The sequence below is a fragment of the Oncorhynchus gorbuscha genome, linkage group LG08 (genome assembly GCF_021184085.1).
Source record: "Oncorhynchus gorbuscha isolate QuinsamMale2020 ecotype Even-year linkage group LG08, OgorEven_v1.0, whole genome shotgun sequence".
Taxonomy (NCBI): Eukaryota; Metazoa; Chordata; class Actinopteri; order Salmoniformes; family Salmonidae; genus Oncorhynchus; species Oncorhynchus gorbuscha.
The window spans coordinates 19,202,514-19,217,098 of NC_060180.1; the positions used below are offsets into that span (position 1 = coordinate 19,202,514).

General features: G+C 44.8%; 1 protein-coding gene across 1 annotated transcript; it reads right to left on the reverse strand.

Moving 5' to 3' along the window:
• Window positions 1-856: 856 nt before the first annotated feature.
• Window positions 857-2,516, reverse strand: zgc:153981 (dual specificity protein phosphatase family protein). The gene is made up of 3 exons (XM_046357876.1): window positions 2,331-2,516; window positions 1,632-1,849; window positions 857-1,485 (listed from the first exon to the last, which is right to left on the reverse strand). The coding sequence occupies exons 1-3, from the start codon at window positions 2,450-2,452 to the stop codon at window positions 1,274-1,276; spliced, it is 552 nt and encodes a 183-aa protein (XP_046213832.1). The 5' UTR covers window positions 2,453-2,516; the 3' UTR covers window positions 857-1,273.
• Between the last annotated feature and the right edge of the window lie 12,069 nt (window positions 2,517-14,585).

Sequence of the window (14,585 nt, forward strand, 5' to 3'; positions counted from 1 at the left end):
AATTCTACACACACACACACACACACACACACACACACACACACACACACACACACACACACACACACACACACACACACACACACACACACACACACACACACACACACACACACACACACACACACACTCCGATGTAGAGGTTGGGTCAGACTAGGTCCTACAGGCTGCCTATTGGTCCATAAAATCTGACACAACTCTGACAGATGGAATGTTTCCTCTTGGTAGGCTGACAGACCACTGCTGGGGCAGAGACCAGTGTGTGTGTGTGTGTGTGTGTGTGTGTGTGTGTGTGTGTGTGTGTGTGTGTGTGTGTGTGTGTGTGTGTGTGTGTGTGTGTGTGTGTGTGCGTGCGTGCGTGCGTGCGTGCGTGCGTGTGTGTGTGTGTACCTACTGGTTGCCGATGTAGCGGTTGAGGTGGCCGGTGGGCTGTTGGTTGGCTAGCAGGATCTCCAACCGCTCAGGCAGACGGACACTCACATCACCGCTCCCTCAGAGACATGCTGACACAGTCTGGAGAGGAGGTGTGTGTCACAGTGACAGACAAACCAGAGCATAACAGAAAACAATCTGATCAGGTCAACAATTTCAAATAAAACATCTTTCCCCTCTGATCCAAGTCAACTTACTTTTGACAGGCAGCATAGTCCCTCCTCTCACTGTGTCTGCTCCTCTTCCCACACACACCTGCAGTTAGTTTCCATTTTTAACCCTTTGTAATTCCAAACCTCCTCACCAATGACGAAAACATCCTCCAGAATTTACTGGACAGCTGACACTATTCAAAATGTAGAGGAGTTATTGTTCATACCATAGTTGTAATAGACATCTGAAAGTAATAAAACAGACACCAAACTGGAAAAAAAGTGCCTTTTTAATTGTGTAATCTCATTATTAGTGTTTCAACTGATAGATTCCCAGGAGACAATGTTCAGCTGCACAACTCACAGCAGGTTCAACTATCACCACTGGCTAACACCGGGATGTTGAAAAGTTCAAATTCTTTAGATATTTTGGATTTTAAAGGGCATTGAGCATCGACATTATCTCCATGGAATCCTGCTACCGCATTATATGGTATATACATCATGCTGTGTATATACAACATACAGTATATACAACATGCTGTGCTTTAATACCAGTTTGTACCTACTGTAAAAGTCCTACAACTACATATTTTCAACCAGTATAAAGGATTGTGTGTGAGATGGATAGATAGATATTAGGTGAGACGAGCGAGGGATGGGAGGAGATAGGGATGAAAGAAGGACTGTCAGAGAAGAGGACATAGTCTCCTCTTGCGTGTGAGCTGTGTGTCGAGCGTGAGCAGTAGTGACAGGAAATGTCTGTTGGGGTAGATGGCGCGTCGCTGGGTCACATGTTTGAGCGCGGTGCGAAGCGGCAGACGACAGTGCATCATCAGGAACGCCAGCACCAGCGTGGCGGAACGACTTATACCCATGATGCAATGCACCAACACCTTCCCTGGAGAGGATAGGGAGAGTGTGGGAATAAAGAGAAAAGGAGGGAATGAAGGGAGAGGCAGAGTTTGATGAAGGAACTCAAATGTCCCTAGAGACAGTCTTAAATGAACTATACAGAAGTAAACACCTGCATTAAAGTGCCCCTACCATCTTTAGTCTTCAGGGCCTTGTGTATGAAGTCAGCTGCAGGTTTAAAGTACTGGCTGAGGTCAAAATGGGATGAGTCTTCTGTAGGGAAGCCACAGTACACACAGGTGTTTCCATAGTAATCCTGGTCACCGATGCTGCCCTGTTTAAAGTGAGCTGCGTTCAGGATGTGTGTGATGTCAAGCTTCTTTAATGCACCCCTGTTCTGAGCTATGGCACTAAGGGAAAGACAGAGGGTGAAATATATGGGGAGAGAGAAGTGTGAAATGTGAGATTGCATAACTGTTTGAACAGAAATAACATGCAAAGAACGGATTAATCAGTGACCAGCCTGGAATAATATAGACAAGATTTAGGCAAAAAATGAATGCAGTAGTTTAAAAAAAGAGCAATATTCAGTAATTCCATGTTCAGTATGTGTTCAACAGTGTTCTGTAAGGTTTAGTAGTGTTCAGCAGAGTTCAATAGGGCAATAGAGTCCACTGTAGGAACTTGAGATGCTGAATTCCAAATCAACCTCTAGCCTCTGACCCTTAGCCTCTACTTTTTAGCTCTTACTCATACCTCTGTAGAACCAAAAGGATTGGATAGGGGGATCCAATATATTTCATCTATTATTATCTCTATTGCCGTATTTCTAAAACCCATCCAACCCAGGGGCAGGGGTAAGGGAATTTGGAAAAGAAAACAAAAACTTACACGTTTCCGATGTAGAGATTAGGCCAGACCTCATCTAGTGGTGTCAGTTCAAGCTTGCAGGACTCCAGGATTGACTCTAGTTCTCTAATAGCCACCAGGTCTTGCTGCTCTCCCTTTGACATTCTCCCTAGACAGTGGAACTACCTTGACTGACTCAACTACTGCAGCCCTCTGGCCGTGTGTGACCAACTGCAGCAGGCGAGGGTGTGTGTGTGTGCGTGCGTGTGTGTGTATGGGGGTGGGGGTAGGTGTGTGAGGGACATAAGCAGGTGGCTGCTGGTTGTCCACCGATTTAGCTCTGGGTTCAGCCTGTTCTTTCCTTCTCTCTGTTTCTTTCTCAGTCTGCCTCTCTCTCTTTCAGTCTCTCCCTCTCTATATCTACAGTGCATTCGGAAAGCGCATTTACTCATCAATCTACACACAATACCCTATTTTAACAAAGCGATAACCATGTTCAGAAATGTTTTCAAATTTGTTAACAATAAAAAAATATATATATCAAATACATAAGTATTCAGACCCTTTACTCAGTACTTTGTTGAAGCACCTTTGGCAGCGACTACATCCTCAAGTCTTCTTGGGCATGCCGCTACAAGCTTGGCACACCTGTATTTGGGGAGTTTCTCCCATTCTTCTCTGCAGATACTCTCAAGTTATGTCAGGTTGGATGGGGAGCGTCGCTGCATAGTTATTTTCTGGTCTCTCCAGAGACGTTCGATCGGGTTCAAGTCCGGGCACTGCCTGGGCCACTCAAGGACATTCAGAGACTTGTCTCAAAGCCACTCCTGCGTTGTCTTGGCTATGTGCTTATAGCTGTTGTCCTGTTGGAAGGTGAACCTTTGCCCAGTCTGAGGTCCTGAGTGCTCTGGAACTTTGCTCCGATTATCTTTCCCACAACCCTGACCAGTCTCCCAATACCTGTCGCTGAAAAACATCCCCCCCAGCATGATGCTGCCACCACCATGCATCACCGTAGGGATGGTACCAGGACTACAATACGGGGTAGAAAAATAAGGAATGGAAATTGAGATAGGATAAAGATGGATTTTGTGTCAAATCAAATTAAATTAAATGTTATTGGTCACATACACATGGTTATCAGATGTTAATGCGAGAGTAGCGAAATGTTTCTGTTTCTAGTTCCGGCAGTGCAGTAATATCTAACAGGTAATCTAACAAATCCCCAACAACTACCTAACACACACAAATATAAAGGTGTGAATGAGAACATGTACATATAAATATATGGATGAACGATGGCCGAGCAGCATAGGCAAGGTGCAATAGATGGTATAAAATACAGTATATACATATGATATGACTAACGTAAGATATGTAAACATTATTCAAGTGACTAGTGATCCATTTATTAAAGTGGCCAGTGATTGGGTCTCAATGTAGGCAACAGCCTCTCTGAGTTAGTGATTGCTGTTAAGCAGTCTGATGGCCTTGAGATAGAGCTGTTTTTCAATCTCTCTGTCTCAGCTTTGATGTACTTACACGTTGTTTATCATTTGTGTGAGTGTGTGTTTTCTGTTCCTGTACTCCAGGTTAATGATCTGCATTAGAAATGTTTTATTGGGGAAGACACAATAAGTGCCATGGGATCTTTTAGTGAACACACAGAGTCAGGACACTCGTTTAATGTCCCATCCAAAAGAGGTCACCCTACACAGGGCAACATCCCCAATCACTGCCCTGGGGCCCTCCAATACCACTCCCAGCAGCATCTAGTCTTCCATCCAGGGACCAAACAGGACCAATTGTTATGCAGGTGAATGAGGACCCAAAAGCGACTTGGCGAAAGCAGAGTCTTTAATCCAGTAAAGTAAATCTACAATCATAAAGCATAATTCCACTCGTAATGACGAGAACCGACTGGAGACTCGATCATAACTGCAGGTTGCCTCGGGAAGGCACTTGAACGTAGCAGACTCAGACACCTGCTCACCACGCAGCATCTGAGGGAAACACGACACGACAGGGCGATACACAGACACAGCACGGTGAACAATAGACAAGGATCCGACAGGGCAGAAACGGAAAACAAGGGGAGAAATAGGGACTCTAATCAGGGGGAAAGATAGGGAACAGGTGTGGGAAGACTAAATGATTGATTAGGGGAATAGGAACAGCTGGGAGCAGGAACGGAGCGATAGAGAGAAGAGAGAGAGAGGGAAGAGAGAAAGAGGGGAACGAACCTAAAAAGACCAGCAGGGGAAAACGAACAGAGGGAAAAGCAAAATGACAAGACAAAATAAGACAAAACATGACAGTACCCCCCACTCACCGAGCGCCTCCTGGCGCTCTCGAGGAGGAACACTGGCGGCAACGGAGGAAATCATAGATCACAAACGGTCCAGCACGTCCCGAGAAAGAACCCAACTCCTCTCCTCAGGACCGTAACGAAAAACGATAAAAAGGGAAACTAGGGTACTACTCTAAAAAAAAAATGAGACACGGGTAGAGAACTGAAAGCTTTAGAGCAAACAGGACCAAACAGGCCAGGAGAGTAACAACTAGGGACAGACTGAGACACAGCAAGGGCAGGAACAAGAACAGGAGAGATGCGATGGCAGGGAACAGACAGACCCAGCAAGACCAGGAGCAGAAGCAGAAAAAAATTACCAGACTTCTTCTGCGCGCAGTCTGAACACGCAGCCACGAAACGGCGCGTGTCACGCTCCTGAGTAGGCCACCAAAACCGCTGGCGAATAGAAGCAAGCGTACCCCGAACGCCGGGATGGCCAGCTAACTTGGCAGAGTGAGCCCACTGAAGAACAGCCAGACGAGTAGAAACAGGAACGAAAAGAAGGTTACTAGGACAAGCGCGCGGCGACGCAGTGTGCGTGAGTGCTTGCTTAACCTGTCTCTCAATTCCCCAGACAGTCAACCCGACAACACGCCCAACAGGAAGGATCCCCTCGGGATCGGTAGAAGCCACAGAAGAACTAAAGAGACGGGATAAAGCATGAGGCTTGGTGTTCTTAGTACCCGGGCAATAAGAAATAACGAACTCGAAACGAGCGAAAAACAACGCCCAACGAGCATGACGCGCATTCAGTCGTTTGGCAGAACGGATGTACTCAAGGTTCTTTTGGTCAGTCCAAACGACAAAAGGAACGGTCGCCCCCTCCAACCACTGTCGCCATTTGCCTAGGGCTAAACGGATGGCGAGCAGTTCGCGGTTAGCCACATCATAGTTACGTTCCGACGGTGACAGGCGATGAGAAAAATACGCACAAGGGTGGACCCCATCGTCAGTATCGGAGCGCTGGGACAGAATGGCTCCCACGCCCACCCCGACGCGTCAACCTCAACAATAAACTGTTTAGTGACGTCAGGTGCAACAAGGATAGGAGCGGATGCAAAACGCTTCTTGAAGAGATCAGAACAACAATCATACGACCGGTGAGGAGGAAGGGAGTTGGTTCTGGACCGACTGAAGACCGTGCGCAGACCATGATATTCCTCCGGCACTCCTGTCAAATCACCAGGTTCCTCCTGAGAAGAGGGGACAGAACAAACAGGAGAAATAGCAGACATTAAACACGTCACATGACAAGAAACGTTCCAGGAAAGGATAGAATTACTAGACCAATCAAAAGAAGGATTATGACACACTAGCCAGGGATGACCCAAAACAACAGGTGTAAAAGGTGAACAAAAAATCAAAAAAGAAATGGTCTCACTATGGTTACCAGATACAGTGAGGGTTAAAGGTAGTGTTTCATATAATATACTGGGGAGAGGACTACCATCCAAGGCAAACATGACCGTGGGCTCCCCTAACTGTCTGAGAGGAATGTCATGTTCCCGAGCCCAGGCTTTGTCCATAAAACAGCCCTCTGCCCCAGAGTCTATTAATGCACTGCAGGAAGCTGCCGATCCGGTCCAGCGTAGATGGACCGGTAAGGTAGTACAGGTACTTGACGGAGAGGACCGTCTAGTAGCGCTTATCAGTCGCCCTCCGCTTACTGATGAGCTCTGGCCTTTAACTGGACATGAAATGACAAAATGACCAGCGGAACCGCAATAGAGACAGAGGCGGTTGGTGATTCTCCGTTCCCTCTCCTTAGTCGAGATGCGAATACCCCCCAGCTGCATGGGCTCAACACCTGAGTCAGTGGGGAAAGACGGTAGTGTCGGAGAGAGGGGAGACACAGTTAACGCGAGCTCTCTTCTATGAGCTCGGTGACAAAGATCTACCCGTCGTTCAATGCGAATAGCGAGTTCAATCAAAGAATCCACGCTGGATGGAACCTCCCGAGAGAGAATCTCATCCTTAACCTTAGCGTGGAGTCCCTCCAGAAAACGAGCGAGCAACGCCTGCTCGTTCCAGTTACTGGAGGCAGCAAGAGTGCGAAACTCTATAGAGTAATCCGTTATGGATCGATTACCTTGACATAGGGAAGACAGGGACCAGGAAGCTTCTTTCCCAAAAACTGAGCGATCAAAAACCCTTATCATCTCCTCTTTAAAGTTCAGATAATTGTTAGTACACTCAGCGCTTGCCTCCCAGATAGCTGTGCCCCACTGCCGAGCCCGACCAGTAAGGAGTGATATGACGTAGGCAATCCGAGCTCTCTCTCTTGAGTATGTGTTGGGTTGGAGAGAGAACACTATATCACACTGGGTGAGAAAGGAGCGGCACTCAGTGGGCTGCCCAGAATAACATGGTGGGTTATTAACCCTAGGTTCCGGAGGCTCGGAAGAACCGGAAGTAGCTGGTGACACGAGACGAAGACTCTGATACTGTCCTGAGAGGTCGGAGACCTGAGCGGCCAGGGTCTCAACGGCATGCCGAGCAGCAGACAATTCCTGCTCGTGTCTGCCGAGCATCGCTCCCTGGAACTCGAGAGTAGAGTAGAGAGAATCCATAGTCGCTGGGTCCATTCTTGGTCGGATCCTTCTGTTATGCAGGTGAATGAGGACCCAAAAGCGACTTGGCGAAAACAGAGTCTTTAATCCAGTAAAGTAAATCTACAATCATAAAGCATAATTCCACTCGTAATGACGAGAACCGACTGGAGACTCGATCATAACTGCAGGTTGCCTCGGGAAGGCACTTGAACGTAGCAGACTCAGACACGGGGAAAGATAGGGAACAGGTGTGGGAAGACTAAATGATTGATTAGGGGAATAGGAACAGCTGGGAGCAGGAACGGAGCGATAGAGAGAAGAGAGAGAGAGAGGAAGAGAGAAAGAGGGGAACGAACCTAAAAAGACCAGCAGGGGGAAAACGAACAGAGGGAAAAGCAAAATGACAAGACAAAATAAGACAAAACATGACACCAATCCTGCTTATCTTCAGAAGCAAGCATCAGTGGGATGCAGGGTGGTATGCGGCTGGCTTAGATCGTGAGGAAGGCTCGGACCAACGCAGCAGACCTTGCCTAGTGAACACAATAGCATACACACAGTGACAAACATGACAGCAATACCCCAAAATATTTTTTTTTAGGCCTTAAAGGGCCTCAAATTGCCACTTTCATAATGATTTTCTCAAAAGTGGTTTGTGATACAAATTCTAAAATCCTGTCAAACATCCTTCCTTCCAATGAAGTTTCTATGTGAGAATAGCCAGAAAAATCTGAGATACCACAGATCTGTTCTGCTCCCCTGGCGTGGAATCACCCAGCTGACACACACAACACACCATCACACACTCCACATCCAAACATACTTGGTAAAATCAAATCAAAGTTTATTGGTCATGTATGTAAGGTTCTGTATTTATTTTCTTAGTCAACCTTGTGTTCTGTTTTGTTGTAATTCTTGAACTTAGCCCTGTTTCTTTGTGTTCTTGAACGTAGCCCTGTCTTTCATTTCTGTTAATTGATTTCACCTGTGTTAGTTACTCACATGGTCTAATCAGCTCCTTATTTAGTTCAGTTCATTCTGTTTGTGCCTTTGTGAGGTATTGTTCATTTTGACTCCACTAAGCCTTTTCCTAGCTCATTTGTGAGAACCAATTATAGCCTTCAGTCCTAGTTTTGATTCACCTGCCTATTTGCCTACCTGTGTATGACCATTCCCTGCCTGTGACCACGATTCCTGCCTTCTGCAAAGTTGAAATAAACACCTCACGCTCGTTGTGTGAATCTACACCTTTTTCTTCCTGAGTATTCATTACTGCGTACACAGATTTGCAGGTGTTATAGCAGGTGCAGCGAAATGCTTATGTTACCAGCTCCAACAGTGCAGTAGAAATGTTCATAAATACAATATAAAGAGTTTTAGGCTCCTGAGTGGCGCAGTGGTCTAAGGCACTGCATCTCAGTGCAAGAGGTGTCACTACAGTCCCTGGTTCAAATCCATGATATCCACATCCGTCTGTGATTAGGAGTTCCATTGGGCGGCTCACAATTGTTCCGGGGTAGGCCGTCAATGTAAATAGAGTTTGTTCTTAACTGACTTGCCTAGTTAAATAAAGGATTTTTCTTTTTAGACACAATCAAAAATCTAAAGAAGAATTCAAGAAATGACAGAATGAGTCCAATTATCAATCCAAATCAAATGTTATTTGTCACATGCGCCGAATACAACAGGTAAGGAAAGGGAAAGGGGAATACCTAGTCAGTTGTGCAACTGAATGCGTTCAACTGAAATGTGTCTTCCACATTTAACCCAACCCCTCTGAATCAGAGAGGTGCTGGGCTGCCATAATCAACATCCACGTCTTCGGTGTAGACCTTATAGTGAAATGCTTACTTACAAGCCTTTAACCAATAATGCAGTTCAAGAAATAGAGCTAAGAAATATTTTCTAAATAAACTAAAGTTTTTTAAAAATTATAAAATCAAGAAGTAACACAAGAAAATGGCATAACAATAACGAGGCTACATAGGGGGTACCGGTACCCGAGTCAATGTGCAGGGGTACAGGTTAGTCGAGGTAATTTGTAAAGTGACTATGCATAGATAATAAACAGCGAGTGGCAGCAGTGTAGAAACAGACGGAGGTGCCCAGTTGATGAATTGTTCAGCAGTCTTATGGCTTTGGTGTAGAAGCTGTTAAGGAGCCTATTGGTTCTAGACTTGGTGCTCCGGTACAGCTTGCTGTGCGGTAGCAGAAAGAACAGTCTATGACTTGGGAGACTGGAGTCTTTGACCATTTTTGGGCCTTCCTCTGACACCGCCTGGTATGTCAGGAAGCTTGGCCCAAGTGATGTACTGGGCCGCATGCATTACCCTCTGTAGCGCCTTATGTTCAGATTTCGAGCAGTTGCCATACCAGGTGGTGATGCAATCGCTCAGGATGCTCCTGATGGTGCAGCTGTAGAACTTTTTAAGGATCTGGGGACCCATTCCAAATCTTTTCAATCTCCTGAGGGGGAAAGGTGTTTTCGTGCGCTCTTCACAACTGTCTTGGTGTGTTTGGACCGTGATAGTTTGTTGGTGATGTGGACACCAAAGTACTTGAAACTCTCGACCAGCTCCACTTCAGCCCTGTCGATGTTAATGGGGGCCTGTTCGGTCCTCCTTTTCCTATAGTCCATGATCAGCTCCTTTGTCTTGCTCACGTTGAGGGAGAGGTTGTTGTCCTGGCACCACACGGCCAGGTCTCTGACCTCCTCCCTATAGAATGTATCATCGTTGTTAGTTAGTTGTGTTGTCAGCAAACTTAATGATGGTGTTGGAGTCAAGCATGGCCACGATGTCGTGGATGAACAGGGAGTACAGGAGTAGACTAAGCACGCACCCCTGAGTGGCCCTAGTGTTGATAAGGATAAGCGTGGCAGATGTATTTGTATTTGAATTTATTATGGATCCCCATTAGCTGCTGCAAAAGCAGCGGCTACTCTTCCTGGGGTCCAGCAAAATTAAGACAGTTCATACCATTTTAAAACATTACAATATATTCACAGATTTCACAACATACTGTGTGCCCTCAGGCCCCTACTTCACCACTACCACATATTTACAGTATTAAATCCATGTGTTGGAATTGTTGGAATTGGCTAAACATTGAACATTGAGATATTAAATTAATGATAGGAAATGAAAGAGACTGGGTGTTATGTTAGAAGTTAATGGTTCTCTGAAGAAAGACAGAAGGCTTTGGAATGTGTTTGAGGAGAGCCATGGGTTGATATAGGGAAGACAGATGGACATCTGTGTATTAGATGAGAGGGGCTGAGGTCAGGAGGTGAGGACAGATTCTCTTAAGAGAGTAATAAATATTTGGAATCCTGTTACCCTCTTTGTTAGCTTTCTGTAGAGCCATAAAATGTAAGGATTGGAGAGGCAGAGGAGTGTCTTAAGTGAGATGTATATAAACTGTGATGTCTGAAATGTTTTGCTGTCTGATTTCAGCTTTACAGAACCTTTGGGAAGAATAAGCTTGGTTAAAGCTTCTCTAGTGTCCGTGGGTTATTTACTCTGAAAAATAAGAACCTAACAGTATGTATAGTGCGTATGTTACCGTGTGTGTGTGTGTGTGTGTGTGTGTGTGTGTGTGTGTGTGTGTGTGTGTGTGTGTGTGTGTGTGTGTGTGTGTGTGTGTGTGTGTGTGTGTGTGTGTGTGTGTGTGTGTGTGTGTGTGTGTGTGTGTGTGTGTGTGTGTGTGTGTGTGTGTGTGTATGCATGTGTCTGTGTCTGTGCCTGTAGAAAAGGCCCATGGAGTTGGTGGAATAATCCTTTAATTCATTGCCATTTACTCAGCTGGGCCAGGGGCGCTTTAATTAGGTCAGGTGGAAATGTCCGACAGATCTCAACTCCATAAAAGGAGGAAATTGCCATCGCCTGATCTCGCTGCTTTCTCTTCCTTAACTCCATCTGATCCAGAAGTTCTGTGCGTCCATGAATCCACGTAAGTCCACCGACTCTGTTACCTTTCATCTGAACTATCTGTTGCGATCCAGAGATGGGCCATCAGTTATTGTTTATAGTTATTACCATGGAGCGTGGCTTGGAGCGCATGCTTCAAACATATTGTATAATGTGAATTGTCAATGATCACGGCCCTACGGATCCTCATAGGCCAATTATGCAGTTGATATGGTTCATATGTATTGAAATTAATTATATGTACACATGAAGACAATTGAAAGAGTGAAATGAGAAACTTCATTGTTTGCTAACTGATTGACTATGATAATGGTGATTATAGATTGTATAACCATTCACTGTTTGTATTCTTTCATAATTTATGATAAATAGTTACAAGCCTAAATGACTCGCGGATGATTACTATTGACTTCTTAATGAACTGGACTGTTGAATTCCCTAAATTATGTTAATAATGAATTATATGATTTGATCTTTGATTATGAATTTGATTGGATACATGTTTCCTTTGTGATGCAGCACAGACTACTCAGTAAATATACCACTTTATGGTTAAAGGAATTCCTGCCTCAGTCTCATCCATTCCCCTGTCACCTGACACGTGACCACCTGTTCACCTTCACTGTCAGTCATCCTACCTGTCCAGCAACCCACACAGATTCCACTAATCTTTCAGTGCCAATGTTTGTGTTGCTTCACAGTCCCCGCTCTTCCATAAGGTGTTTTTTAATGTGTTTTTTAAAATCTAATTTTATTGCTTGCGTCAGTTACTTGATGTGGAATAGAGTTCCATGTAGTCATGGCTCTATGTAGTACTGTGTGCCTCCCATAGTCTGTTCTGGACTTGGGGACAGTGAAGAGACCTCTTGTGGCATATCTTGTGCGGTATGCATGGGTGTCCGAGCTGTGTTCCAGTAGTTTAGACAGATAGCTCGGTGCATTCAACATGTCAATACCTCTCATAAATAAAAGTAGCGACAAAGTCAATCTCACCTCCACTTTCAGCCAGGAGAGATTGGCATGGATATTATTAATATTAGCTCTCTGTGTACATCCAAAGGCCAGCTGTGTTCCCTGTTCTAAGCCAATTGCAATTTTCTTTTGGCACCTGACCACACGACTAAACAGTAGTCAATGTGCGACAAAACTAGGGCCTGTAGGACCTGCCTTGTTGACAGCGTTGTTAAGAAGGCAGAGCATCGCTTTATTATAGACAGACTTCTCCCCATCTTAGCTACTACAGCATCAATATGTTTTGACCATGATAGTTTACAATCTAGTGTTACTCCAAGCAATTTAGTCATCTCAACTTGCTCAAATTCCACATGATTTATTACAGGATTTAGTTGAGGTTTAGGGTTTAGTGAGTGTTTTATTCCAAATACAATGATTTTAGTTTTAGAAATATTTAGGGCTAACTTATTCCTTGCCACACACTATGAAACTAAATGCAGTTTCAGAGTGGGTGAGTGTAGAAGTCATTTCAGTCGCTGTAGTAGCTAACGTGTATAGTGTTGAGTCATCCACATACATATAAAGTCTGGCTTTACTCAAAGTCAATGGCATGCTGTTAGTTAAAATTGAAAAAAGCAAGGGGCCTAAACAGCTACCCTGGGGAATTCCTGACTCTAACTGGATTATATTTGATAGGCTTCCATTAAAGAACACCCTCTGTGTTCTGTTAGACAAGTAACTCTTTATACACATTATGGCAGGGGGAGTAAATCCATAACACATAGGTTTTCCAGCCGCAGACTATGATCAATAATGTCAAAAGCTGTACTGAAGTCTAACAAGACAGCCTCCACAATCATTTTATCATTAATTTCTCTCAGTCATTTATGTAAGTGCTGTGCTTGTTGAGTGTCCTTCCCTATAAGCATTTATTTTTTTATGTTTTATTTTACCTTTATTTAACTGGGCAAGTCAGTTAAGAACAAATTCTTATTTTCAATGACTACCTAGGGACAGTGGGTTAACTTCCTGTTCAGGGGCAGAATGACAGATTTGTACCTTGTCAGCTCAGGAATATGAACTTGCAACCTTTCGGTTACTAGTCCAACGCTCTAACCACTAGGCTACCCTGCCGCCCCGCATGCTGAAATTCTGTTGTAAATTTGTTTACTGTAAAATAGCATTGTATCTGGTCAAACACAATTTTTTCCAGAAGTTTACTAAGGGTTGGTAACAGGCTGATTGGTTGGCTATTTGAGCCAGTAAAGGGAACTTTACTATTCTTGGGTAGTGGATTGACTTTAGCTTTCCTCCCGGCCTGAGGGCACACGCTCTCTAGTAGACTTAAATTGAATATGTGGCAAATATCAGTGGCAATATCGTCTGCTATTATCCTCAGTAATGTGTTGTTTCCTACCCTTACCACCTGGGGGCGGCCTGTCGCGAAGTCCAGGATCCAGTTGCAGAGAGAGGGGTTTAGACCCGGATCCTTAGCTTAGTGATGCGCTTTGCGGGCACTATGGTGTTGAACGCTGAGCTGTAGTCAATGAACAGCATTCTCACGTAGGTGTTCTTTTTGTCCATGTGGGAAAAGGCAGTGTGGGAGTGCGATTGAGATGGCATAATCTGTGGATCTGTTAGGGCGCTATGCGAATTGGAGTGGGTCTAGGGTTTCCAGCATTATGGTGTTTATGTGAGCATTGACCAGCCTTTCAAAGCACTTCATGGCTACCGACGTGAGTGCTACGGTCGGGAATCATTTATGCAGGTTACCTTCGCTTTGTTGGGCACATGGACTATGGTGGTCTGTTTGAAACATGTAGGTATTACAGACTCGGTCAGTGAAGACACTTGCCAGTTGGTCCTCGCATGCTTTGAGTGCACGTCCTGGTAATCCGTCTGGCCACGCGGCTTTGTGAATGTTGGCCTGAATCCCGGAACATATTCCAGTCTGTGCTAGCAAAACAGTCCTAGCATTCGCATCATTGGACCACTCCATATTGAGTGAGTCACTGGTACTTCCTGCTTTAGTTTTCGCTTGTAAGCAGGAATCAGGAGGATAAAATTATGGTCAGATTTACCAAATGGAGGGCGAGGGAGAACTTTGTATGCGTCTCTGTGTGTGGAGTAAATGTGGTCTAGAGTTTTTTTCCTCTGGTTGCACATGTGACATGCTTGTGGAAATTAGGTCAAATGGATTTAAGTTTGCTTGCATTAAAATCTCCGGAAAATACGAGCCCTGCTTCTGGGTGAGCATTTTCTTGCTTGCTTATGGGCTTATACAGATTGTTAAGTGCGGTCTTACTGCCAGCATCGGTTTGTGGTGGTAAATAGAAGGCTACGAATAATATAGATGAAAACTCTCTTGGTAGATAGTGTGGTCTACAGCTTATTATGAAGTATTCTACCTCAGGCGAGCAATATCATGAGACTTCTTTAATATTAGACATCGCGCACCAGCAGTTATTGACAAACAGACACACACCCCCGCCCCTCATCTTACCAGACG